Source organism: Trachurus trachurus, assembly GCF_905171665.1.
Source record: "Trachurus trachurus genome assembly, chromosome: 17".
NCBI lineage: Eukaryota > Metazoa > Chordata > Actinopteri > Carangiformes > Carangidae > Trachurus > Trachurus trachurus.
In genome coordinates, this window is record NC_139900.1 from 15,419,366 (window position 1) to 15,444,908 (window position 25,543).

A 25,543-nucleotide genomic window follows, 5' to 3' on the forward strand; every position below is an offset into this window, starting at 1 on the left:
TTCACTGAAAATATAATTACGCCTCATGTTCATCACAACAGGTTTAGTGTTATTTCTTTTCTGCCTTGTTTACTGTAGAGATTTTTTTTTTTTTAATGATGCAAACACCTTCGTAGGAGCTCTCAATTTAACACTCACAGCTACCTGCAAACTGTTTACATCCAATTTTGCTATAGCCTACTCCTGAAACTTGGGGGGCATTATTTAGATATTTTAGAGATGTAAAGTAAATTTGCACCATTTCCAGCTTTAATTTGGCAGGTCATGGTACCAGTTGGTGGGTGTTTGCCTGACAATCTGCAGGTCAAACCTGTATTCTTGTTAGTAGCTACATCGTCACTGCAGCATTTTGTTCCTGGTGTTTTTATGTGGGCAGCAGGATGAGTCAGCGGGGAGTGAGTAATGATTTAGTTATCCATGTAAGACACACAAACTACACAAACATCTAAGGTTGAGCACACAATGTCTTCCACACGCACACACACAAAGATGGTGTATAACCTTTGTTGCCATTTTGCATGTTTACATCACTGAATGTCATGCTAATGGGTGTGACTGTGGAAAAGATAGACTCTCATATTTTCCAATTAGCTATTGGTTTCCTCTGGGAAACAGTGCAAATATTGTGTGGAGATCTTTATCTGTGGCCTTTCCAACTGGGTGCAAAATCACTTTAATGCAGTTTGACTGATTTTTGTCTCTTAAGAATTTAAAGTTGAATCTCTCCTGTTAGCCTTTGATCTGTTGTTTTTTGTGTTTTGTCATACATGTCACAACAGTCCTTCATTTAATCTAAAATAAAGCTGTCTTTCTTTGACTCTTTAATATTTTTTTTTTATGGAGACAGTTTAGTTTTTTTTTCTCAACTGCGCTGAAATTGTTTTTGTTTTCAAACCCAGTTTTGGTTTCTGAAGCTTTAATTTTGAAAATATCTTCCCTTCAAGTTTCGAAACCACCTTTTATTTTGAAATCAGCGACCCGGAAACTCTTCAACGCCACTTTATTTTTTCCTTCTTTCTTCCTTTTCCTGGAGTCTTGTCCAGAGACTTGTCCAGTCTTCACCATGGCTCAGGCAGTACAGAAGCTCGTTGCTAAAGTACCGACTTTAGTCGGTGGTAAGTTAATTTGCTGCCTTTTTTTTAATCGATTACAAACTTGAGTCAGTGGAGTAAACTTTGTACCATCGGCTCGATCACGTTGTCACAGCAGCGCAACTTCAGTGTGACCTCTGCACGTCTGCACAGGTGTCAATACGGTATACGTATGAACCACTGCAGCAGGTTTTTCTTAACAACGTTTTATCTTTCTGCGAGGTTGTTCTGGCTTTTTTTTTTTTTTTACGTTGCTGCTTCTCAGCTTCCGTACTGAAGACACCGTGTGCTTGTGTGTCGCTTGCAGCCGCTGTCACATACTCCAAACCACGACTGGCGACCTTCTGGCACTATGCCCGGGTGGAGCTCGTCCCACCGTCTCCGGCTGAGATCCCCAAAGCCATAGAGGCAGCTCAAGGCCTCGTTAAGAGCTACCAGACAGGACGGCTGGCACAGGTCACAGTTAAGGTGAGTCTGACAAGTCTGATAACTGCCTTTCTGTCACCGAGGAGTGCTTGAACCCTGAGTTGCGAAGTCAGCAATAGGTGAATTAACTTTTCTTTGGCTTAATTCAGCAAAAATGTAAACCTGTGTTGAATAAGGAGCAGATGCAATTCATAATGTGTTCATCATACCTGTTTTGGCTGTTATGTAACATGGCCAAGAAACCTGTTCAGTAATTTGGAGCCGTCACATTTTGTTTAAATGACTGAGTCAAACAATATATAAATAAATGGTGGGCCACAGAAATGAAATAGGCTACCAGTGGAGGTTGGCCGAATGCCATCTTAAACACACCAATTACTTTAAATGGGAAATTTGTGCAAAGTTTTTTGGCAAAAGTTAATAATTACACAAAGTTCAGACATATCAGTGACATACCTACAACTGACCTTGATGAGATAAATCAGTGTGTGCATATTGGTGGTACTGAAATAGCATGTAAAGGTTTTTTTTCTGTATATCTTCAATGTTACAATGACAGGTCTCATTTAAGTGTAAATTATTGCTATTCTCTGCAATTTTCTTGACTTAAAGTGTTTTTATCTCTTTCTGTAGGACGCCTTAAGGAACGGACTCGTGGCCACAGAAGTGCTGATGTGGTTCTACATTGGAGAGTGCATTGGCAAGGGAGGCATTATTGGATATGATGTCTAAATACTGAACTTCTCTCTTTCCTCTACACAGTCTCAACAACAAGCACCAAATTTTCAAATAAACAGATGTTTATATTCTATTATGTAACTCCAGAGTATTCATTTCCAGCGTGAGTAACATTTTATTCACAAAAGACATACACAAACAGACACCAAAACTGAAGAAGAACTTCTTACTGTAGGAAAATATAAAGTTTAGAGGGGGTTTAAGGACATTTCATGCACAACTAAATTGCAGTAAAGATGTGATATTAATGAGGTGTTTGGAAATGTTAAACAGAGATTGAAGATGCTGACAATGTTTTTTTTTCTGCATTTAGGCTCCATATTTCATTGATCTTTGTTGCTATGTAATGATCGACATCTCTTCTCTCTCCCGACTCTCTGACATCGTGTTTACAACAGTTCCCAAGTATCTGTTGAAAGCTCTTCTTACAGCCTCTGGATCCTCCTCCAGGTTCGAGTGGATAAGTGGGAGTCTACTCAAGTGTGAGGCTGCATGAGAAAGAATGAGCATGTTAGCTGAGAAATGGTATTACTAACTCAAACAGCAGCTGTGGGAGGCCTGCAGTGGGATTACCTAGAGGCAGGTGTTCGTCAACTTCTCCGCTGCCAGGCTTGTGGTGAGCTATGAGTAAGCACTGATTGTCCTGCAAACCTTGAGAGGAGATAAACATCGAATGCCACGTCTCTATTTCCTTGAGTTGCCTTGGAACATCTGGATTAAAGATGACCACCATACCGCTGGTGTCCTTCATAAGTGCAGGCCAGCATGATTCAAATCTGAATGAAGAAAAGGGGAAATAATTATCAAAGGAATAGGACTTCAAAATCACAAGGTGGGACAGGGTAAAACCTTTTTTAATAAATGAACATATGTTAATGATCTATTCAACTTACTTAAAATTTCCCGAACAGTCCCAAAGTTCAACTTCACATGTTTTGTTGGTACCACTGCCTTGAGGTTGCGATTCAAATTCCAGTATCCTTAAAACAAGTGTAAACAATTGCATGTGTTTTGTGTAAAATCTGCAAGTCATACCTCAAGATATTTGATATTGCACAGTATTTCAAACTGATCATAACAGGTTAGAGCTAATAATCTATTCAGTGATGTCACTGATTTTATACAAGTTGACCCCAGTGTTACAGGCATTCATTGACCTAAAGTTACCTCCACCCTCTCAATGATTCATGCAACTTAGGTTAAACTCTCTGCACCAGTATATAGCAGTAAAGTTGACACAGTTACCTGACTCCCTGAGTTGGATGGTAGTCACTTCCCAGATTATCTGATGTGTCAGAGAGAAAATTGGCAATACTCGTTTTCCCACTCTGCAAAACAGACAGGCATCATCATTTACAATGCAAGTACACTTTGACCTCATTAAGGAGTTTAAAATGTATCAATTCAAAATACTATGTTCACTTAACTACACAAAATGAAATGAATCTTGTAGACATTTTTCATGGCAGAATGGCAGACATTTAAATCTTACAGCAGGAGGACACACACACACACGTTACTAATAAATCAATAAAGTCTGTTTCCCATTTACCTGTACAGTACTGTTTATTGTGACAGCCAACGGGGAAATAGCCATCATTTATGTTATTAGTTACACCTGTGCTTTTCCTACAATGACAAGCCAACCTGTCTACTGTGTAAAAAGGTAAATAGAAATACACAATTTAAGAAACAGACCAGTCAGTATTACTATCCTATACTGCCTGCTTTTACTGAACATAAATACAAATATATAAAGCTAAGTTAGGCACTTCTGAAAACCTTACACAGGTTCAAAACGACAACAGTGTTGTAACTGTGTTTTTTTGCTGTGAGCTGGTTGCTGTGTAACGTTACGGTAAGAAGCTACTTACTATCACATGCTATGTTGCGCTTTCACTGTTGAAATCATCATCATATTGTTCCCCACCATGCTCGACAGTAAAAAATAAGTCACGCTGCAGAACTCAAAAGGTATTCACTTACCTCAGTGGGACCAATAAAGAGTATTTTTGCTTTGAACATTTCCACTCGACAGGCACCAAAGAGTTAGCTTTCAGCTAATTTTACATGAAGAAGCCTCACCGCCGAGCTGTGTTAACTAAATTAATAACACTCAGCGAGTAGCTGGGTATAGAATAACAAAAGAATAGTATTGTTATTATTCCGAGTGTGTGGGGTTTTCTCGATTAAATGAATAAAATGTCAATATTCTCCGTAATTTGATGCTACTCGAGGGTGGTTTGAGACACCGTGGCAGTAAACTTCCTCTTCGTTTCTATGGTTTCAACTGGTCTCTTTGTTTCCTTTCGTTCATTGGCTGCTCGTCACTTAAATTAAGTGTAGTCCCGCCTACTTTACCGCTTTCAAACCAATCAGAGGCGAGCAAATAAATCCGTGTCATTACGTCGCCTCAGAGCCAACCAATCATCTTCGAGCTTTAAGATGGGGGGCGGGGCGGCGCCTCTTCAGTTTGGAAAAGCGTTGTTCGCAACCGACACAAGGAGAGAGCGTAAGTAAATAGTATTTACATTTCCACTGGCATTGTTTTATTAGGTGATTTAAGGTTTCGGCGCCTATAAATACAGAGTAGATGTGAGTGGGTTTGCTTAGTAGAATGGCGGCTGTCTGTAATGCAACGTAAAGCCTAGCAGCCACTTAACCAGGTCCCGTCTGTCCCTAAGCTAAGCTTGCTTGGCAACGAGTCTCACTGCCCTTGATAGTAAAGAACTTAACTGTGTGGAGTAACTAAGCTCATTTTAAGTCATTTTGTATTAATTAACTCCCTGTGTGTGGATGAAAATGAAAACTAATCTGCTGTATGTCGTTTTGCCAGTAGGTATAGGCATGTCTCCAGAGAATGAAATCCAGAGTCCCTCCCTTGGTTTCAGCTCTTTCAGGGATGATCTCACTTTGAGTTGTGGTGATCTTGATAGCTTCCAAGACCCAGGGAGAAGAAGCAGGACACGCAGCAGTCTTCAGACAAGAACCCCAGAGGTTGACATCTGTTGGTGAGGTCCTAGGATGTGTGTGGACACAATAGACTCACAGCCCTGTTTTTGAAGCGTAACATCCAACTATCCACAGCTGAAGTTACTCAATGCACCTTGTCTTCCTTTTTTTCTTTCAGTTCCGGAGACTTTGCTGGTGGAAAAAGCCCTTTCCTGAAAATACTGATGGATGCAGAAGCAGCTGCCAACTCTGCTGCCATACAACTTGTGTCTTTTAAAGAGGCAATGGAAGAAGAATTTGCTGTATGTTGTCGCTGCATCAAATGCATGGTTTACATCAAAGTGGTTCAAATATAGACCATCGATGTGTCCAACCTGAATAATTTACCTACATTAGACACAATTTTAATATTCATGACCCAGTGGTGTAACTTCTTTGTCTATTTCTATGTCAATTAAGGATTCAAGACACTCTGCTGTGGATAAACGGCGAATTGCAAGGCAGAGAGGACTTTTGCTGGAGAAGTTGGATGATTTTAAACGAATAAATAAATCTGTTCGGCAGAAATTGAAGCGGCTCCAGGATGCTGAGGTTTGTTGTAATACCCACTACATTGGATATTTGCTTAGCATCACAAGTCATGGGGTTTAGATTGTTAGTGCATAGTAGAGCTGTAGGTACTTATAGTTAATAACAACAAATGAAACTTGTGCATCTCCCCCCAATATCCTTTTATCTTATTGTCGTAACTCATGTCTTTCTGTGCAGGCCAATCGAGTTGATTCTGACCAACAGGTCGACATCTTGCTGAAGAAGATCACACAGGCTGAAAATGAAAATGAAGTGAGTCTTTTTTATACGTTTAAGAAATAGTTGAAAGGAAGGGAGCTTTATTTACATGTAGGCGAATTCGGCTGGAGGCAACCTAGTCGAAGATTTAGTCTGTGAAAAGGGATAATCTACTTATCTAAGGTTAATAGCTTATCCTGAGTAGAGGTATGGATGGTGGAGGCAGTAAGATCTGGTTAAATTAATGTCAAGGGCAGGGTTACTAATACAGCTTACTAAATTGATGCGATAATTGCACTGTTAGACAGAACATTATTATTTAATCATAACTGTCAAATTGTGCAATTTCAGTTTTCTAATCATCCAGTAACCAATTCTTTTGTTTTCCTCGTCAAGCATTTAAAAAAAGATTTGATCGAGACAGAAAGAAGAGTAGAGGAGCTGATGGATCTACGGAGAGAGGAGAAGGTGAATATAGTGGAATATTATGATACAGACATTCCTGCAGACAAAACAAACAAAATAACTGCATTGTAAAACATCTGTCCACATTTGCTTTCACAGGACAACATAAAGTCTGCAGTTCACATGACCAAGTCTGTGGAGGCGACTCGTGTTCACCTGCAGGGACAGCTGCTGAACAAGGAGGCTGAAAACAACCTTCTGACTGCACAGCTGCGGGTATATGAACACCTGAGCGCTTGATCAGCCAACACATCTCTTATCAAAACACTTCAAAGGTCCCATGTTGTGAGATTTTCAATAAAGCAGATGTAGGTCCTATTATATATTAATCCTGTCAAACCATCACAGTGCTCAGTCCACAGAGAAATACACACAGCCTATAATCAGAAACACTTCAGTTATCTATATTGATCTATCACAACAAAACAGTCTTAAGTATCACATGTAGCACCGACCTAACCCACCAGGACCAACCTCACAGGATTCAGCTCCTCTGAGTGTTTTGTGTACACCACAGAGAAATGGTGTAAAACTACATTGAGATATTTTTTTGTTTTTTTGTTTTTTCTTACATGAAAGAGCGACTATTTTTTCTTATGGGCATCAAAACAATAGAAATATGTGAAATTTGAAAGTTTCTATTGAAACATGCAATGACATACAAACACAAATACATACAATACAACATACAAACAGAAAAGGTTAAATCAAAACGAAAAGAATCTAAACATACAAATTTGAGAGTTTTTTCTGTGTCCTTGTGGGTTTGTGGTGTCTCCTAGACTTTGGAAAGAACATTGACTGAGCAGAAGATGGAGATTGAAGATCTGAGAGGCTCCATTACCTCTTTGACTGAGAGGGCAGCAGAGGACAAAGAGTCTCTCAAGAAAGCCACACGAGCACAGAAAGTGAGAGCCGAGAGATTTGAAGTTGCCATTGAGAAATGCTATGAACAGCTGAAAGAAAAGGTATTAAGTCAGAATGGCTTTTTTTTTGGGGGGGGGGGGGGGGGTTGAAAATCTTCTTTTCTCTATCCATGGTCACATCTGAGTATCTGGTTTTGTCTTTCTTTCTTCTTGGTCGGACTAAAGGATGCTCAGCTTGCCAATATCCGTTTAGAAAGAGATGCAAGGAGACGGCAGAAGGAGCAGATGACGGATGAGAAAGACAAGCTTGAAGCACACGTAGATTTGTTAAAAAGGTTTGTATTTTCTCAATTACACACAGCAACCTTGTCTGGGATCTGTTGGAAATCAATACGTGTCAGCCTTCACTAATGAACGTTAAATGTGCATCTCCATTGAAGTCAAATCGTAGACTTGACGGCGCGGCTGCAGAGGGAGAAAGGCGAGCTAACTGCAGCTAACGAAACTGTGATGCAGCGCGTCGAAAAACTCAGCGCTGAACATGGAGAACTCTGCGTCAATAATGTAACACTCAAGGTACAAGTTACTAAACAGCTTGCACATGCAGAAAAAACACATGTATAAACATGTCTATGATTATTTGTATAGACTGATATGAGGTGTAAGGTCAGTTTTTATGATTGTTTTTAGTTCCTGCTGGATCCACATTTGTTGTACGTCATATTACAGAATGGAAGAATTCTTATTCTTTGTCCCTGTGACTTTAATTCTGAAACAGTTTTGTTGTTTGTGTGATGACAGGTATCTGTTGCTCAGTTGGAGCAGCAGCTGGCTGATTGTGAGGCTGAGCTGATAGAGGAGAAGGTTGTGTCCCAGGAGAGGAAACATCAAGCCGACCAGAGTCAATTACAGGTGGACATTTGCTTTTTTTTTTTTTTTTTTTTTACTTTTCTTTCATTTTCATATTTGTTGACTGACTTTAAAGGTTAAATAAGGACTTAATATTAACACTTTTTAAAAAAAATACTGCTTAAAAAACACCCATGTCATATTAATGTCTGCGAACTATGCCTTAAAAGAAAATGTGAAGTGTTCTTAGGTGTATGTGAACCACAGATGCTATTTCTAAATAAACTGATAATGAACATAAGGCCAGAGACCTCATAGCAAAAAAAGTTTAAGACTACAAACTGTTGTGTTTTTCCCAGACAACTTCTAATCTTTTAATCCTTTGTTTTTATGCAATAAATTATGTATCTTGTCTTTGTGCTTTTCTAACAATTTTTTTTAAATTGATCTTTCATGTTGTAAAATGTGTGTTTGAGGCAGAAAACAATGAAGGGTGCTATACAAAGACAAGTATGATCATAGTGGTTATGTCAGCAGCCTTTTATTTACACTGAACGTGTTTTATTGAGATTTCTGAATGAATAATTCAGCAGCAGCGCAAGTTCAGTGCTAGTTTTGCTGCTGTAGGGAAGGACACAGAAGCCTTGATTATAGTGTTGTGATTTTTTCTTTCTAGGTTTCAGAACTTCAGGCTGAAATAGAAGATCTAAGAATAAAATATACAAATATTTTAAGAGAAACGAAAGAGATGTATGACGGAAAAGATACAGCAGCTGATAAGGTAAACCCACTGCTTCCTTAAAGTTTTTTTTTTTCTTCCTATAGTTCACAAAAATGTTGCCCACATTTGATCTGCAGAAAATGTCAATGCCCAACCATATTCATGTTATATATATATATATTATAACTAATGTCTTATTCTTTTCTAACAAATTCTAACCGTACTTCACCTTTTCCAGTTGGCACACCTCTGCAGCATTGCTCCTGCTGCTGCTGCTGCTGAATGGCCAGTCAGACTGCTGTTAGATTTTCCTAGTGCTTTTTCAGCTGCATAACATTTGTTACATCTGGATCTGCATGTGTTTAACCAAAGCCTTTATTATTAAATAACCAAAGCCTTCATTGTTTGTTCTGGACGATAAAACGCTTAACAACGCTTAACAACCCCCAAAGCTGTGTCTAAGAAGGAGGCTCGGTATGTTTTGCACGCTTAAAGGATTATCTGCATCTCTGAGTGGTCAGGGTTTTACTGTGAGAGGTCTGATTAGTCTTTAGGCTAATATTTTGTCCCCTCTCAATACTCCACTCCTTCTTGAGCCCAGGTGAGGCAGGAGCTGCAGGCGCGTGTGGAGGAACTGATGGCTTACCCTGAGTTACTGAGTGCAGCCGAGCAGAGCCTCTTCGAGTGCCAGGAGAACCTGCGGCGCTCAGAGAGGAAGTGTTCAGAAAAGTCAGAGTCCATTAGGCAACTGCAGGTTAAGGTGTGCAACGAGAGCTGCGGTGGTCAGAGAATAATGAAATGTAGTCATTTTCCCACATCTGACCACTAGGCTGTAGTGCAACCCCATGTGTCCACTGGTGCATCGTGTTTTCTGGTCCTGCTGTGAGTTTTGCTGTTTGTGATTCAGAAAAAAACAAAACAATGATTGCAGTGGAAACATTTAGGTTGTGTTTACCTAACAGTTTGTGAGTGTCCTGTGCTGTGTTTGTGTGTGTCCTTTTTAATCACCCACATCACAGATGCTGAATTGTCCATTTCGCAAGTTATTGTATCCACTTGCATGTGATGTGAAACCCTCATTTTTGCTCGTGAGCTGTTCAAGTGATGTCACCGCCGCAATTCTGAGTGTCACTTTTTGCACGTACAGATGGAGACTCAGACAAAATTGCTGAGCTCTTCTGCGGAGATGAAAGAATCCATCCATGAGGCCAATGCACAACTACACGAGAAAGTGAACTCTCTCCAGAAGTAAGACCTCCGTTTTGTCTTGTCTGTTTTTCTAGCACCTAGATGTTTGTGTGTCGCCCAGATTTGAACATAGAAAGTGTTCACCTGATTGTAGGCAAATGGACCAGCTGCAGCAGGAGAACCTGGAGCTCATACGGAAGCTGGCGGCTCAGGAGGAAGCCCTGAGCTACAGCAACCGGCAGCTGGACCAGCGCACGACCGAGTGCCAGGCCCTGAACCGGCAGCTGGAGGCGGCTTTATCAGACGTCACACAACAGGTAGGCTACAGCAGTGACGTCTGACTGGCGCCATAAATCATCAAAGGGTTTTGTTTTTCTGATTCTGTGGTATACTGCTGTCTCGAAGATTGCAAGAAAATGCCATCAGTTGACCATATGACTTGAATTCAAACTTAATTAATAACAGGACAGGTGCAATTCAACACTCAAGTGGATTCTTAGTGGATTCTTGTGCTTTTTTTTAGTTGTACATTTTGAAGAGCATCTGCAACAAAGCGGATGTTGCAATTTTAGTCGTTATCCTATGTTACCTTAGGCAAGGCAAGGCAAGGCAAGTTTATTTGTATAGCACATTTCCGCAACAAGACAACTCAAGGTGCTTTACATATTAGCAAAATAAGAACATAAAAAGCAAACATTTAAAAACAGACAAGAGAAATAATTAAAACAGATATAAAAAGAATTAAAACAGATATAAAAAGAATTAAAACAGATAAGTAAAACAGAAAGGGAGACAGAACAACTAAAACATAGTAAAAAAGATATAAAATAACAGAATAATGTTACAGTGCAGTTAATCAAAGGCGTCAGCAAACATGAAAGAAACCTTATAGAAACGATGTATGACAAAAGTTTTTTCTGCTGTCTGAGTCTGAAATGGTACCTGTTTTCAAAAAAAGAAAGATCTACACTTTGGTAACTTCAAGTGCTTTCATGTGTCCAGGTAAACAAGGTAACAGACCAGGCTCATTCCAGAGAAGAGTCTCTTAGGACCAAAATCCTGGAGCTGGAAGCGGAGAAGAGCAGAAGGGATAAGGAGCTGAAGCTTCTTCGCCAGAGCAAGCTGACTGTGAGTATCGTGTTTGTATTTCTATAACACAGAGAGGTAGAATTTTCCCCCCAAATCCAAACAGAGATGTTCTGTTGTCGGTAACAAACTGTCTCTATCTGAATCTGAAGGCAGAGAAACAGTTTGAGGTGCGTCTGAAGGACCTGCAGCTCAGCCTGGACCAATCAGAGAGCCACAAACAAAGCATTCAGAACTATGTTGACTTCCTCAAAAACTCTTATAAGACCATGTTTGACGAGGGACTGCAATCGTCGACTTTTGGTTCATCATATTTTCTAAAATGATCAGGGATTTGTCATTTTGTTTTACATTTTCTGTATTTATTTATTTAAAAAAATGTCATGTCATATTTCTAAAAAAAGACAATGGAGACTGGAATTTTCATAACTTTTTTTAGAGGAAGTAAAAGCATTTATTTTCTAGCTCTGGGCTATCTTTAGATATCTACTTCTTCATTTAGCCGGGTCTTTGACAGCCCCTCCCTATCGATGTAATTGAAACCTGCAGTTGTGAAGTGAGAAGTTTCAATACCTGTTTTTATCTCATGACATAAGAAAGGTTACATAATATTTTCAAGTGTTTGCACATTTTAGACTGTGAACTCTCGGTGCTACTGTGTCTTTCTCCCCTATGACCAGGAGCCAGTTGCATACATGTAATTCTAGACAGCTCAGCTCAGGTAGCTCAGGTACATCTGTGTTGACAGGAAATGAATTGCCAACAGTTTTGAATATTGATGAATTGCTGTGTCACTCATGTTATTCATTGTTTCCAGCTTTACAAATGCAGAGCTTTATTTCTCAAATGGCTTCAATTTGGATGCTGTTTGTTTTGACTGTTGTTTGCAATAAAAGAAGCAATTCACGGTAACTGTAAGAGACAGTTCCTGCGATTTTGTGATATTTCAGGGACTACTACATGATACGTAGAAAATAAGAGGGGCTTTCAGTTGAGGTCAAAGTAATGTGCCACTAGGTGGAAGTGTTTTCTTAGCTATCTTTTCTCCTCTGTCAAGTGGAGTCTGTTGTGAATTTGGTCGTCAGTTTTACCTTTGTAAATATTTACTTCTGTGTTTGTGTCTGTGCAACTGGCTCCTGATCAACAAGCTTTTTTTTGCCATTTTTTTAAAGCCATATGTACATCTAATTATGACACAAATTGTTAAGGAAGAAAGGTATTGCTTTAAAAAAAAAAAACTTTTTTTTTTTTACCATTAAACTGGTGCATATGTCCTAGTCAAGTTTACCAGTGGTAGAATAAACCACGTTTAACACGGTGCTCCATTTAAACTTGAATATCCTCCAGCTTTGCTCCCATTAAAACCATCAGTCAATAATGCTAATGCTGGTGTGTATAAAATGTGGAGCCTTGACACCCTCAAAGTCTAATTTCACTGTCTAATGCAGAAAACAAGCTTGTGTATGTCGATCATAGCGAGGCGTGATGAATACTGAACGTGTTCATGTTCTCACTCTCAGCTGGACTGAGATGAATTATGCTTAAAATCAATTGTTTAGCTGTCAGCTGTGAAGCTTACGCCTTTAGGGTTGCACACATAATTGCTGAGACACATGCAACACTGGGATATTTCCAAACCGCTGACGCGCTGAAGTTCGCTCTCGTGTTTCTCTAATGGAAGTTTTTTTTAATGTTTTGCGAGGCTTTAGGGCACAGAGGGATGCAGGTATCTGCTGCAGCACGATTTACCTAAAAACCTCAACTGTCTTTGTCTTACACTGTACTTGGATGTTCTTGTCCTCCTGTGTTCCTGCTTGATTTGTGTTCCCCTATACTGTATCTATGGTAATAAACTACAATCATCCAGAACTTCTGCGAGGCTGTGGTGTGTCTTTGTAGCGGACGTATTCCCCCCTGGGTGAGCAGTGCTCCTCTCAAGTTCTCGGAGACAAAGCTCTATTGTGTTCTCGGTCAGGGGATGGAACCATTTCATCTGTGCGTGCGTCAGTACCCCTGTTTTTCCTTTGCTCTTGTTCTCAGTCTCCTGGTCTTGCCCGTTTACGTAATTCTGTTGATCATTCCTTGGGAATTTGCTTCTCTCTGCTGTTTGCTGGAAAACAACCCTAGATCTGACTTCTGGCAATGTGGTTGGTATCACAACGAACACAGCAGCATGGTGGGACACACCCTGAGCTTATGTGCTCATTAGGCTCAAATGAGTTGGATGACCCATTTGTCCTTTTTTTTTTTTTTTAACAACTTTGATTCTGCTGAGCCAAAAACAAAAAACAAAAGCTTTACTGTATTAAAATGATTTACAAAGGTCACACAAAGTAGACCAACTGCTGTACAAACACTGTGACTTTTGAAAGACAACATGTGAAGGGAAGTCCATCCAAATCTGACCCTTCATGTGCGATCATCCTCCATTATGCATATAATAAATCCGCACGGAGAGTTTACATTATTTCCCACTACGCTAGAACTTTTTCGCAAAACAAACTTTTGTGGTTTGCGTACAGCATCTGTCCAACAGCAGGAAAACCACTCTGAGGTTTACATTAGTCATTCCCTGAACTATTCGGTGACATGTTGGTCCCTCTCAGAAGTGGGTCAGCCATATGCAGCTGAAACAGTATAGCTCATTTCCTACTGAAAATTATTTTAACAGACCCCCAGAGAGTAGCCTCGTTTTTCTGATTACTGCAACTGCCAAACTATGTGTTTACTTTTCACCCTTATATTAAATCATTGGTCCAGTTTGTTGGGTTTTCTAATGTTTATTTGTGAAAAAAATAAATTGCGAGACTGACGATTCAGCGGTGAATTGGCCAAATTACATACACAACATGTGTCCTGCCTTCAGTCATATTTCAACATTTTACATACAGACAGTGTAGAGAACAAGGTGTTGAAGCAATGTCATAAAAGTAAGAATGCATTAGGGGAAGTATGAAACATAAGGTCTTAATATAAATAAAAATGAGTAGGTACAGTAAATCAACAGAAACATGGTGACATATTGTATAATGTAGCTGCCATAGTTTTCACATCATTTCCATGCTGACATGGGCTATGTCTTGTCAGAGAGGCTTAAATATGTATGTCAATAACAATGAAAGTGGAGAACAATAAATTGGTAAACTAGAAAAATAAGAATTTTATCAATGTAAAAACAACAGCTTCACAAAGAAGCAAACCAAAAGGCTCCAGTGTTATGAAGCAAAATCATCAACAGCACAGTTCACTTAAGTCTTCCTACCAAGTGTCTGAAACCTCACAGTGCATTTTCTTTAATCTGTCTGTCCATGCTCAACTGTTCTTCTTTCCACTTCTATTGAAAAGTTTACATCTTCTGTTTGTGTATGTCATTAAAAAGTCTGTAGAGTGCAGGCGTCTTCTCGCTGCTGTCGGAGCAGTTGAAGTTACACTCGCAGGACTCGATCATCATCACCATCCTGCTGAAGGTGTCTCCGTTTCTGCATCTGAAGCGCACGGGTACCGTCGTGGTCCGATGTGGCCTGCAGCATCGTCCATCTGTGCAAGACCCACAGTAAGTTGGCCGGAACTTTTTAAGGCTATCGCAGCCCGCGTAGGACAGTTTAGCTGGACGGCTGGCTTTTTCTACGTGGCTGCATTTGTGACCTTTCTGTTGAAGGGGAAAAAAGTCATGGAAATACGTGTTAAATGATGCATTTCAGGGAGGAAGACTGTGCTTTTTAAAGGATGCTAACTGCACTGACTAACATGTTATAAAAATGATACATCAGTATCTGTATTAAATCAGCTAAAAAAATCTGTTTATAAAAGCCTACCTTCAATCTGACCAAGGCCACTGGGTTGCATGGGCGGACTTCACAGACCCGAGTCTCCTTCACCCGTTTGCACTGGGCGTTGCTGTTGGTGACCCTCAAGGACACTCCAGTGCCACAGGATTTGGAGCAGGGGGACCAAGCTGTGGTCTGAGACACGCACTTGGTTCCTCTGGTGACCATGTGCCCCACTGGGTGACTCCTGAAAGCTGATCAGACAAAAAAGAGGGTTCAAAAGGTTAACTGACCCAACTGACACTGATGAAAACATAGAGGAATCAAGACATGTAGCTACTAGTACAATTTTAAATACAAGCCCTCTTAGACAGCAAAAAGAACACTATGTAATATTACTCACCGGCTAAAGACTGCAGCCCTCCTCCCCACACTGGAGCCAACTCATTCTTGCTGGTGAGGTCGTCTTCATACGCTCTGTCCTTTTTCCTGTGCCTCTTCACTGCAGAGCTCTCTGGCTTTGCTTCTTCGGGGCAGACGAGTTGTTCACAGCACTGTCCTGGCACCTTGACCCGCCTGGGTTTGGCACAACCCAGTTTGGGCAGCGAGAGCTCATGTGGACACAAGGAGACACATCCAACAGCACCGTCCATGCAAGTGCATTGATGTTTGCAGTTTGGACGGAAGATTTCCCCGTTCTGGTAAATCTTGTTGTTGTACTCGCAAGTTCTTCCATCTGATTTTGCTGATTTCACAGAAAGAGGGAAAGCAGTTAGGTTGAGAATCAAAGTGAGCAAATGATGAAAAACACAAGACAAGATCAAGAGAAGTCACTGTACCTCGGCAGATGCCTTTAGCGGAACCAAATTCACCTCCAAAGTTACACTCCAGTCCCTTTGTGTGGTCACATGGCTGTGTCCTGCTGCAGTCCTCAAAGAGCTGCCGAGCACAAACTTTACAGCATCCGCAGGCGTCCAGCATTAGACTGACTCCTGCTGCACATGTGGGCGGCTCGGAGGGACACTGACAGTCCATTGGGCATGAGGCTGACACCTGAGGAAAAACATAAAACGTCTAGTTACAAGTTTGCTTCCAATAGAGATCATCTAATAATAGCTAATAAGCAACCGAGTGAACTGGCTCACCAGTGTAACGCAGAGGATCCCAACGACAACAACTTTCCACATCCTCGGAGGCTGAAGCTCTTCTTTCCTGAGTAAGTAATCGTCTGTTTATTATAACACCAGACCTGGCAGCGAGTTGGCGAGTGCCTGCTCTCTTTTCTCTCTTTTGGAGTCCCCATCTCCTTTTATACACTCTGAAGAGGTGTCCCGAAACTATGATAGGAATGCTTCTCCATGCGTCCTCCCATAAGCCCAGAAGAAGTCTCCCCCCTCCTCTTCCTCCTCTCCTCTGACTCAGTGAGCCAAGAACCACCCTGTCTAACTTCCCCTCTGCCAGGGCTTTCGCTCCAATTTAACCATATCATTTTCTGTTTTATCACCATCGAGAGGAACCAGAACTAGCTCTTCTTACCATGAGGCATGCAGGTTATTGAATTACACTTTTTTTCCTGCAACAAAATATTAGATACGCAAGACTTGGTTGTGTGAAGTGCATGTTTTACATTGGAAACTTCATTTGCATAATAATTCAAGCAATGTAAGGCATTGCTTGAAAGTGTTAGCTGCGGGATATTGTGCATTATCCTGTTTTGGTAAATTTTTGTTCAATATCACTTAAATCATTTTGGTTTCATACCTGTATATGTAGTTTACATAGATTTTACATCAATTTTTGTGTTGTTTGTGTTGATTTAATTGTACTGTTGTTGTATCCATGTATTTTGCTCCCTTCTCCTATTTTGCCGACTTAATGGAACCAAAAAAAAAAGAATGACTGAGTAGCCTAAAGATTGACTGAAAGACTGAGTGCTGGTTCCACGTGATACTGTATGGTTATGTAAAGGTTAAAAAAAAAATCCCCCCACACATTTATACCTGATACCTGAAATATTTCATTATCAGCCCCTAACGTGAGAGCGGCCCCATAAGGGATCCAACATCGGGGCACCACAAGTCCTGACATAAATATTGAAGAGAAGCTACATATTTCTATGACCAACTGAATTTCTATCTCAGACGAAGCCGTGTTTAGACTGTTGCCCTTTGTCTGTGATCGGTGTTTGTATTCTCTATCCCTGCTAGCATTAAGATTCACAGATGAAATTCATCTCAGTCACCTCCAGTATCAGGTGGGGATGGATTGGAGTCTGCTTGACTTCAATATTTCAAAAAGGAGGCAAAGAGCCTCTAGGAATGTTTGAACCTCAGGAATCCTTTGTTCGGCCTGAACGAGAGTGTCCAGAATGAGAAACACACCAAAAAAAAACAAGACAGAAAAAAAGAGAACCTGAGCAATGCCTGCAGCAACATTCCTCTTAGGATGAGCATTGCTGGTTTTCTTTGAAATAGCTGCCAGGATAAAAAGCATCCTCCTTTATCCACATCAAAGAACAATGAAAATTATCAAGCACAAAAAATGCCTTTCCTTTCATTATAACCTGTGAGAACAAGAGGCTGAGCAGGCCAGACTGGCACATCCTCCTTCTTATCTAACTGAGGTTACAAGAGTCAGTCTGAATGTGTGCCAACTCAGGCAGATGAAGCGCAAACAAGCGTGAGCTCCGTGCATTCACTGATGCCTGGAAATCGCTGACTGTTGTGGTTCGGAGTGGAAACTTCTCCCTCCAAAGCTGTAATATGAAGAATTTGCAGAACCATGTTAGGTAAGAGGAACATCGGCTATGTAACAGGCAGCTGGAGGGCTTGGAAAGGGCTTCAGTTGCATGTTGAACTGACCTGTTTGACATTAAGCTTTTCTGCTCCTAAAAACACCGGTTCCCCATTCCCACAGAGCAGCATGTGCTGTAATACATCTTGAATTATACTAATTGTAATGTTACTATGAGGAAAACTTCAATGAGTTCCTATAACAAAGCAGAATCGGAACAAATCAGAACAATAACTTTTGTGAGAGTCAGATGAGAAGATCAATAAAAGAAAATAAAAATAAATGACGTTTGCTTTAATGAGCCAACACTGGTCCAAGGTCTAAATGTTCCATCCACATTTGTTTGACTTTCAGACACTTTTAGTTTATTAAATACCAGTGTTGCAGATTATCTGAGTCGGGAAACTGTTGGCTACGGTTGGCATACATACCAAAGGGATGAGGAAACAGCTAGCATTGCTTTATGGGCAGACTCATAAACAAGGAAAAAGGACACGGAGACTATCCTGATAACAGTGGCCTAGTAAAATTGACCCACATTTTCACATAATATCTGGTCCTAAAGGCCTGGCAATGAAGGCTAGCGGGCGCATGACGTCTGTCCGACTACCCATTTCTCCGACCATACATTTCTTTATTTTTGCATCCATTAGTCCGACCTCCCACTTCTCCGACTTAAGTAGCCCTAACCCTTAACCTTACCCTAAACCTAACCTTAACACTGTAGAATGGGTAGTCGGAGAAATGAGCCATCGGACTTTTGGGCAGTCGGACTGACGTATGCTCCCCAAGGCTTAGCTAGGCCTTAATTACTAAAGCACTTAGCTGGCAAACTAGCTAACCCCTAAAATACTAGCCAGCAGCAGGGAACATGCCAGCTCACCTGTGCCTCCGTCTCTCCCCCTTGGTGTTTTGTTCTCAGGATTAATAGCCCATCATTTTATACAGTAAAATGTTATTGAAGTGGGGACAAAGGCTCCAGAGTGGGTGTATTTGCGAAGTTCAGCTAAACTGGCATGTGTCAAAGTGCATCAAAATTAAACTAGTGGATTAATTTTGCCTCCTCGGATCAATCTGAACTGAAATGATGCATGCTGCATGACCAGGCTTGAAGGAGCTAATGGTGCCTTTAAGCTTCATCTTTTTAATTTAGCCTATTTATTGCCAAGACAAAGTTACATCCGTTAGGCTAACTGCCTATGAAACCATGATAATTGTTTTCACATCTATGAACAGATTAAAGTATAACTTGAGCTTTAAAGATGTTGGCAGTGTGTTTTTTAAACACTGGGCAATGTCAGGCTAACTGTTTGGCCCCGCTTCCAGTTTTTATAGTAAGTGAAGCTCAAATTTTGTCGTCAACATACTGTATACTGTGTCAAATTCAAATGTATACCTTTAAATGTCTCAGAGTCTTGAGACTTCAACATTTTTAAATGAAAAGTATTGAAGCAGTTTCTACCAACCAGCTGCCTGTGGTTGTCCATTACAATTACAAAGCTGGGTTTAAATGTTTTTACAAGCAATGTTATGAAACATGTAATCACCATCCTGGATTCATCCTATTATAATTATCAGGGAATTGAAGCTATTATATTTGATACCTACTTATACTTGACACTGTGCAGGATCCTGCTAAAACTAAGATCTTTAGACCAGTCACAATGGTGGTTGGCAATGAGATACTATGATGATAGTTCGGGGAAAAGAAGAAACGTGTTTAAAAAAAAAAAAGAAGAAAAAGTTTGTGACACTGTACACATTCATGCTAGATTACAAATGGAAAAAGAGAGAGACTTAGACAAAACGCACGTGGGATTCAAATTCTCTGTGTCTCATAAATATTGGCCATGGAGAGTGGAAAGGCAGACAAACCTCCCCAGTGGTACTCGGTGTAAAACCACAGAGGGTCTGAGACAAGCTTGTTCTGGCCGTTACGTGAGAACGGGTCAAACACTGTACCACAGACGAGGATGTCTGTAGGGGCTGTCTAGATATGATTGCAATTCCAGTTGATTACATCATTTCTATAAATGACTCCCTTTCTTTGACTTCTGTTCCCTGCAGAGGCCACTCACGAGTCAGTACATCGGGTTCGTGTGAGTATCTCTCAGCTGATTCGGCATTATTTCCAGGCTACTGCTCTCTGCTGTTTGACATCAACAGTGTGAATTACTGTGAGGCTTTTCAGGGGGGAAAGTCGGCATTGTTCTGCCCTGAATATGTTTAATATGTTTAAAAGACACTCAAAATGACATTGAAATGTTAATTTACTGTTTTCTACGTTTATATGTATTTCCGGCGCTTTTATTTTGAAAATCTCCCGAACCGGATGTAGGAAGTAAAACGTAAACGAGAGGAAAAACGAGTGTGTGTACATCGTCTCACGGCCGCATCAATGCAGTTATCTCTCAGAAAGCAATGGTTGTAAGTGTTACACATAGTTTACAGGTTTGATAAGATGTGTTGATATATTTCAAGGGTATTTTGTGTATAAAAGTAACAGTATAATGTCGTGCTTGTGTGACAGTATTGTATACTTACCTGCTAAGTTGCTTTGTTTTCTAGCCTGCTGTGCTAATACCTGTTGAGTTAATATGAAGCAGTCAACACGTTGATACTGATATTTACATGACTGTTTATTAAGACACTTTTTTGTATCTTTCTTTTCTAGTTTTACACCGAATTCAGTGCAGTCAGAAATGCTGACTTAATGTGTAAGAAGATATTAAAGGAGCAAGCCGCTCACTTCCTGGCTCTTGAATAAGGAGTTTGGCTGGCTGTTTAATCTGTGTTCACGCAGGAGCATAACACATAGAGAGAACAGTACAGTAAAAAACCATATCATCAGAGGGATTCGCCTGCTGCAGTTATGGAAGCCCAGACAACGCAGAAGGATGAAAAGGCAGCGTCAGAGGCCAGCTCAAAGTGCACATCTTCCTCCAAGCATTCAGTGGCTAGCGCTGCTGCTAAGGCCAGAGCAGCAGCTGAAGCTGCACGCACCAGAGTCGCATATGGACAAAAAGAGCTGGAATTGAAAAAGCAAAGAGCCAAATTGGATTTGGAAAAAGCTACAATAGAAGCGGATCTAGAAGCACTAGGACTTGAAAAAGCAGCTGCTGCTGCTAACGCAGAGGCTGAGATTTTGGAAGCTGCAGCACGATCAGAATATGAGGACATAGGCAGTGTCCTCAGGAGTGACGTCTCACCACAGGTAATTAAACAGCGAACAGAGGCATATCTGGACCATCAAGCTCAGACCAGCTTCAGTCCTAACACACCTGCCCCAGACACACTGTTCCCTCCCCATATAAAAAAGACACAGCCACTGACAACGCAGGAGGCCCCTGAGTTAAGCCCCATCCACCGTCATGATGGTTCACCCACAACACCAACGCACATAAAGACTTCTGCTATAGCTCCAGCTGCTAACATGATAGACTTTGCTAAATATCTGGCACGCAGGGAGTTAGTAACTACAGGTCTTACTAAGTTTGATGACCAGCCTGAGAGCTTCAGAGCGTGGCAGTCCTCCTTCTATAACGCCACTCAAGACTTAGACCTAACAGCTGGTGAAGAGTTAGATCTCCTGGTAAAATGGCTAGGAAAGGAATCATCTGAACACATTAAAAGAATTCGAGCAGTACATGTCACTAACCCTGAAGCCGCACTTCAGATGTCTTGGACAAGGCTAAGAGAGTGCTACGCCACCCCTGAAGTGATAGAGAGCGCTCTATTCAAGCGGTTGGACAATTTTCCTCGTCTCACTTCAAGGGAGAACAGTAAACTAAGAGAACTTAGTGACCTGCTCATGGAGCTGCTCTCAGCCAAAGACGATGGGTACTTACCTGGACTCAGCTACCTTGACACACCTCGGGGCATTAACCCCATCGTCGAAAAGCTGCCAATAAACCTGCAAGAAAAATGGCTGTCTACTGGGTCAAGATATAAAGAACATTATGCTGTAAGTTATCCCCCGTTCTCCTTCTTTGCTGACTTTGTCAACGGTGAGGCAAAAGCTAGAAATGACCCCAGCTTTGTCGTGATGAACAACAGCCGCACTCATTTCCGTAATGAGAGGCCCATAGCAAAGCATGATGGTGTGAGAACAACTATAGCCATCCACAAGACAGACTTGTCAGCAGCAGCAGGTCCAAACTCAATGTATAGAGCAGAGATGGAGAAGAGAAACAGTGGTGATCCAGCTAAAAACTGCCCACTTCACAACAAAGCTCATCCTCTGGAAAAGTGCAGAGCCTTTAAAATGAAGCCGCTGACAGAACGCAAAAGACTGCTAAGAGAGCACAGACGATGTTTTAGGTGCTGCTCTGCAACTCACATGGCCAAAGACTGTTCTGTGGAGCTGAACTGCTACGAGTGTGAGAGTGATCGACACTGCACAGCCATGCATCCAGACATACACCTCTCACCAGCAGCGTCATCTGTGACTGAGCCGGACACAGAGCAGCAAAGCAACACGCCTTCAGAGGTTACGTCACGGTGCACTGAAGTCTGCGGAGAAGGTCTCCCAGCACGATCTTGTGCAAAGATATGCTTGGTTCAAGTTTTCCCACAAGGACAAAAGGAACGCTCAGTCAAGATGTACGCCATCCTTGACGACCAAAGCAATCGCTCGCTGGCTAAAGCTGAGTTTTTCCAGCTGTTTGGTATCCAAGGCAACGCTTCACCCTACCTGATGAGAACATGCGCCGGCACTGTGGAAATGACTGGAAGGAAGGCAGTCGGTTTCCAGGTACAAGCAATAAATGGTGAAGTATGTTTAAACTTACCGCCACTCATTGAATGTAATGAGATCATGAGCAATCGATCAGAAATCCCCTCACCAGAGGTCGCTCTTTCCCACGCTCACCTGAGACCTGTGGCGCCCTACATCCCAGAGCCCGATCCTGAGGCGCAGATCCTGATCTTACTGGGGAGAGACCTCATACGTGTACACAAGGTGAGACAACAAATCAGTGGGCCCCACGATGCACCCTTCGCCCAGCGTTTGGATTTAGGGTGGGTTATAGTGGGGGAAGTTTGTATTGATAGTGCTCACAAACCCACTGTCGCCGTCTTTAAGACCAACGTCCTGCAGAACGGACGTCCATCCTATCTGACGCCTTGTCAGAAACACATCAGTGTCAAAGAAAAAGTGAGCTACGGCGGGGAGCACAGACACAGCACCTCTACTCACCTCTCCAGCTGTTCTGGCAACGGTGTGGCAGCTCAAGACAAGCTTGGATGCAGTGTGTTCGTGAGAACAGAGAATGATGACAAACCTGCCTTGTCTTTCGAGGATGAAACATTTTTGAAGGTCATGGAAAAGGAGTTTCACAGAGATGAAAAGAACAGCTGGACTGCTCCTCTACCTTTCCGGTCCCCCAGGCCACGCCTCCCTAATAACCGTGCTCAAGCCCTCTCCCGTCTCCACTCCTTGCGGCGTACTCTGAGTAAAAATCCTGAAATGAAAGAACAGTTTGTAGCCTTTATGAAGAGGCTTTTTGTAAACGGACATGCTGAAGAAGCTCCCGTTCTTCCTGAGAGTGCAGAGTGCTGGTACTTACCCATTTTCGGAGTGTACCATCCCCAAAAGCCGGGTCAGATACGAGTTGTATTTGATTCGAGCGCACAAGAAAATGGCATCTCTCTTAACAACGTCCTGCTTTCAGGCCCTGACTTAAATAACTCGCTCCTGGGAGTGCTGCTCAGATTCAGAAAAGAACCGGTCGCACTGACTGCTGACATCCAACAAATGTTCTATGGATTCTTGGTGAGAGAAGACCACAGAGACTACTTAAGATTCCTCTGGCACAAGGATAACGATCTGACTAAGGAAGTGATGGAGTTCAGGATGCGAGTACATGTGTTCGGGAACAGCCCTTCGCCGGCAGTCGCGATATACGGCCTCCGGAGAGCTGCCCAGGAAGGCGAACAAAAGTACGGCTCTGACTCTCGCCACTTCGTTGAGCGACACTTTTATGTGGATGATGGGCTCATCTCCCTCCCATCTGAGACTGAAGCCATCGATCTGCTCAAGCGCACTCAAGCTTCGCTGGCAGAATCAAATCTGAAACTGCATAAAATCGCCTCAAACAGTGTCACAGTGATGCAAGCCTTCACACCTGACGACCTGGCTGCAGGCCTGAGAGACCTAGGCCTCGACAAAGAAGAGCTTCCAGTGCAAAGAAGTCTCGGTTTGTGCTGGAACATAGACTCTGACACTTTCACATTTAAAGTGGCAGTCAACGACAAGCCATTCACTCGCCGTGGAGTGCTATCCACCGTCAATAGCCTCTTCGACCCATTGGGCTTGGTTGCGCCAGTGACCATTAAAGGACGAGCTTTGCTCAGAGAACTTTCTGCCGACATTCACGAGTGGGACACTGAACTTCCTGCAGACAAGTTAAACAAATGGGAAACATGGAAAGAATCATTAAAGGACCTGAGTGCACTACATCTTCCCCGCTCCTACATACAACAGTCTCTCTCCAGTGCCACATACACAGAGTTATGTCTTTTTTCTGATGCTTCAAACTGGGCAATAGGGGCAGTAGCTTACCTCAGAGTTGTCATGACAGATGGACAGTGTCGAGTTGGCTTTGTGCTCGGGAAAGCTAAGCTGGCTCCTCAACCCGAGCCCACCATTCCTCGCCTCGAACTGTGTGGAGCTGTGCTGGCCGTCGAGATGGCTGAACTGATCCTCGACGAGCTTGACCACAAACCAGATGCAGTGAGGTTCTATTGTGACAGTAAAGTTGTCCTTGGTTATATATACAATGAATCAAAGCGATTCTTTGTGTATGTACACAACCGTGTTCACCGTATACGCAAGACAACTTCCCCTCAACAGTGGCATTATGTGCCTACAGGTCAAAATCCAGCCGACCTGGCCACCAGATCTGTTCCAGCGTCTCAACTTACCAACAGCATGTGGTTTACAGGGCCAGAGTTCCTTCACAAACCGTTTCTGGCTGAAACACAGGAGACCTTTAAGTTGGTGGATCCTGAAACAGATGCAGATGTGAGACCCCAAGTGACCACCCTTGCTACCTGCATCAGTGAATGTAAACTTACCTCAGGACGCTTCCAACGCTTCTCCACTTGGGGGTCTTTGCTGAGAGCAGTTTCCTTCTTGATCCATCAAACTCGTTCATTCAGATCTGACTCACCAGCTACATGTAAAGGATGGCATCGATGCAGCAGACTTCGTACTCCAGAAGAGCTGACAGCAGCCAAGCGGTTCATACTCACGTCTGTTCAAAGAGATGCTTATCCAGAAGAGTACACTGCACTGCAAGAAAACAGAGAAATTTCAAGAACAAGTGCAATCCTGAACCTCGATCCGTCCATGAATGATGGCCTCTTACGGATCGGAGGACGTCTGAGACATGCACCAATCAGTCCAGAGGTGAGAAATCCAATCATTCTCCCGAAACAAAGTCACGTAACAACACTACTGGTGAATCATTATCACATGAAAGTTGAACACCAAGGGCGACAATTCACCGAGGGTGCAATCAGGGCTGCAGGCCTGTGGATTGTTGCTGGCAAGAGGCTGATAAGTTCAGTCCTTCATCGTTGTGTAACCTGCCGCAAGCTGAGGGGAAGACTTGAGGTCCAAAAGATGGCCGACCTCCCTCCAGAGCGCCTGAGCTCATCTGCGCCATTCACCTATGTAGGATTGGACGTTTTCGGCCCCTGGGAGGTTCTCACCCGACGCACCAGAGGTGGCGCAGCTCAGAGTAAGCGCTGGGCCATACTTTTTACATGCATGAGTACCCGAGCTGTGCATGTAGAAGTCATAGAGTC

General features: G+C 42.2%; 4 protein-coding genes across 4 annotated transcripts; 2 read left to right on the forward strand and 2 right to left on the reverse strand.

Moving 5' to 3' along the window:
* Positions 1-980: 980 nt before the first annotated feature.
* On the forward strand, positions 981-2,328 carry LOC311001224 (ATP synthase subunit g, mitochondrial-like). The gene is made up of 3 exons (XM_083992249.1): positions 981-1,115; positions 1,399-1,559; positions 2,151-2,328. The coding sequence occupies exons 1-3, from the start codon at positions 1,064-1,066 to the stop codon at positions 2,247-2,249; spliced, it is 312 nt and encodes a 103-aa protein (XP_083848375.1). The 5' UTR covers positions 981-1,063; the 3' UTR covers positions 2,250-2,328.
* Positions 2,329-2,464: 136 nt separating this feature from the next.
* On the reverse strand, positions 2,465-4,510 carry ift22 (intraflagellar transport 22 homolog (Chlamydomonas)). The gene is made up of 5 exons (XM_083990848.1): positions 4,242-4,510; positions 3,501-3,583; positions 3,149-3,235; positions 2,829-3,031; positions 2,465-2,743 (listed from the first exon to the last, which is right to left on the reverse strand). Exons 1-5 carry the CDS (start codon positions 4,278-4,280, stop codon positions 2,595-2,597), a joined length of 561 nt encoding a protein of 186 aa, XP_083846974.1. The 5' UTR covers positions 4,281-4,510; the 3' UTR covers positions 2,465-2,594.
* Positions 4,511-4,727: 217 nt separating this feature from the next.
* LOC311000421 (outer dense fiber protein 2-like) lies at positions 4,728-12,088 on the forward strand. The gene is made up of 17 exons (XM_083991131.1): positions 4,728-4,767; positions 5,092-5,266; positions 5,386-5,509; positions 5,667-5,798; positions 5,976-6,050; positions 6,393-6,464; positions 6,561-6,677; positions 7,244-7,429; positions 7,553-7,662; positions 7,768-7,903; positions 8,129-8,239; positions 8,853-8,957; positions 9,499-9,657; positions 10,045-10,145; positions 10,240-10,402; positions 11,088-11,213; positions 11,324-12,088. Exons 2-17 carry the CDS (start codon positions 5,103-5,105, stop codon positions 11,495-11,497), a joined length of 2,055 nt encoding a protein of 684 aa, XP_083847257.1. The 5' UTR covers positions 4,728-4,767; positions 5,092-5,102; the 3' UTR covers positions 11,498-12,088.
* Positions 12,089-14,441: 2,353 nt separating this feature from the next.
* Positions 14,442-16,212, reverse strand: LOC311000238 (CCN family member 1-like). The gene is made up of 5 exons (XM_083990896.1): positions 16,084-16,212; positions 15,778-15,991; positions 15,342-15,683; positions 14,987-15,192; positions 14,442-14,820 (listed from the first exon to the last, which is right to left on the reverse strand). Exons 1-5 carry the CDS (start codon positions 16,123-16,125, stop codon positions 14,518-14,520), a joined length of 1,107 nt encoding a protein of 368 aa, XP_083847022.1. The 5' UTR covers positions 16,126-16,212; the 3' UTR covers positions 14,442-14,517.
* Positions 16,213-25,543: the final 9,331 nt, after the last annotated feature.

What these genes read in the sequence shown, in the direction of transcription:
- LOC311001224 (XM_083992249.1), top strand. Translation starts at nt 1,064, where the DNA reads ATGGCTCAGGCAGTACAGAAGCTCGTTGCTAAAGTACCGACTTTAGTC. An exon ending in AGTACCGACTTTAGTCGGTG is followed by an intron (nt 1,116 to 1,398) that starts GTAAGTTAATTT and finishes TGTCGCTTGCAG; the next exon opens with CCGCTGTCACATACTCCAAA. An exon ending in TGGCACAGGTCACAGTTAAG is followed by an intron (nt 1,560 to 2,150) that starts GTGAGTCTGACA and finishes CTCTTTCTGTAG; the next exon opens with GACGCCTTAAGGAACGGACT.
- ift22 (XM_083990848.1), bottom strand. Translation starts at nt 4,280, where the DNA reads ATGTTCAAAGCAAAAATACTCTTTATTGGTCCCACTGAG. An exon ending in CATCCAACTCAGGGAGTCAG is followed by an intron (nt 3,236 to 3,500) that starts GTAACTGTGTCA and finishes ACTTGTTTTAAG; the next exon opens with GATACTGGAATTTGAATCGC. An exon ending in TGACGAACACCTGCCTCTAG is followed by an intron (nt 2,744 to 2,828) that starts GTAATCCCACTG and finishes TTTCTCATGCAG; the next exon opens with CCTCACACTTGAGTAGACTC.
- LOC311000421 (XM_083991131.1), top strand. Translation starts at nt 5,103, where the DNA reads ATGTCTCCAGAGAATGAAATCCAGAGTCCCTCCCTTGGTTTCAGCTCT. An exon ending in AGCGGCTCCAGGATGCTGAG is followed by an intron (nt 5,799 to 5,975) that starts GTTTGTTGTAAT and finishes CTTTCTGTGCAG; the next exon opens with GCCAATCGAGTTGATTCTGA. An exon ending in AAGATACAGCAGCTGATAAG is followed by an intron (nt 8,958 to 9,498) that starts GTAAACCCACTG and finishes TCTTGAGCCCAG; the next exon opens with GTGAGGCAGGAGCTGCAGGC.
- LOC311000238 (XM_083990896.1), bottom strand. Translation starts at nt 16,125, where the DNA reads ATGTGGAAAGTTGTTGTCGTTGGGATCCTCTGCGTTACACTG. An exon ending in GGATCCTCTGCGTTACACTG is followed by an intron (nt 15,992 to 16,083) that starts GTGAGCCAGTTC and finishes GTTTTTCCTCAG; the next exon opens with GTGTCAGCCTCATGCCCAAT. An exon ending in TGGCCTTGGTCAGATTGAAG is followed by an intron (nt 14,821 to 14,986) that starts GTAGGCTTTTAT and finishes CCCCTTCAACAG; the next exon opens with AAAGGTCACAAATGCAGCCA.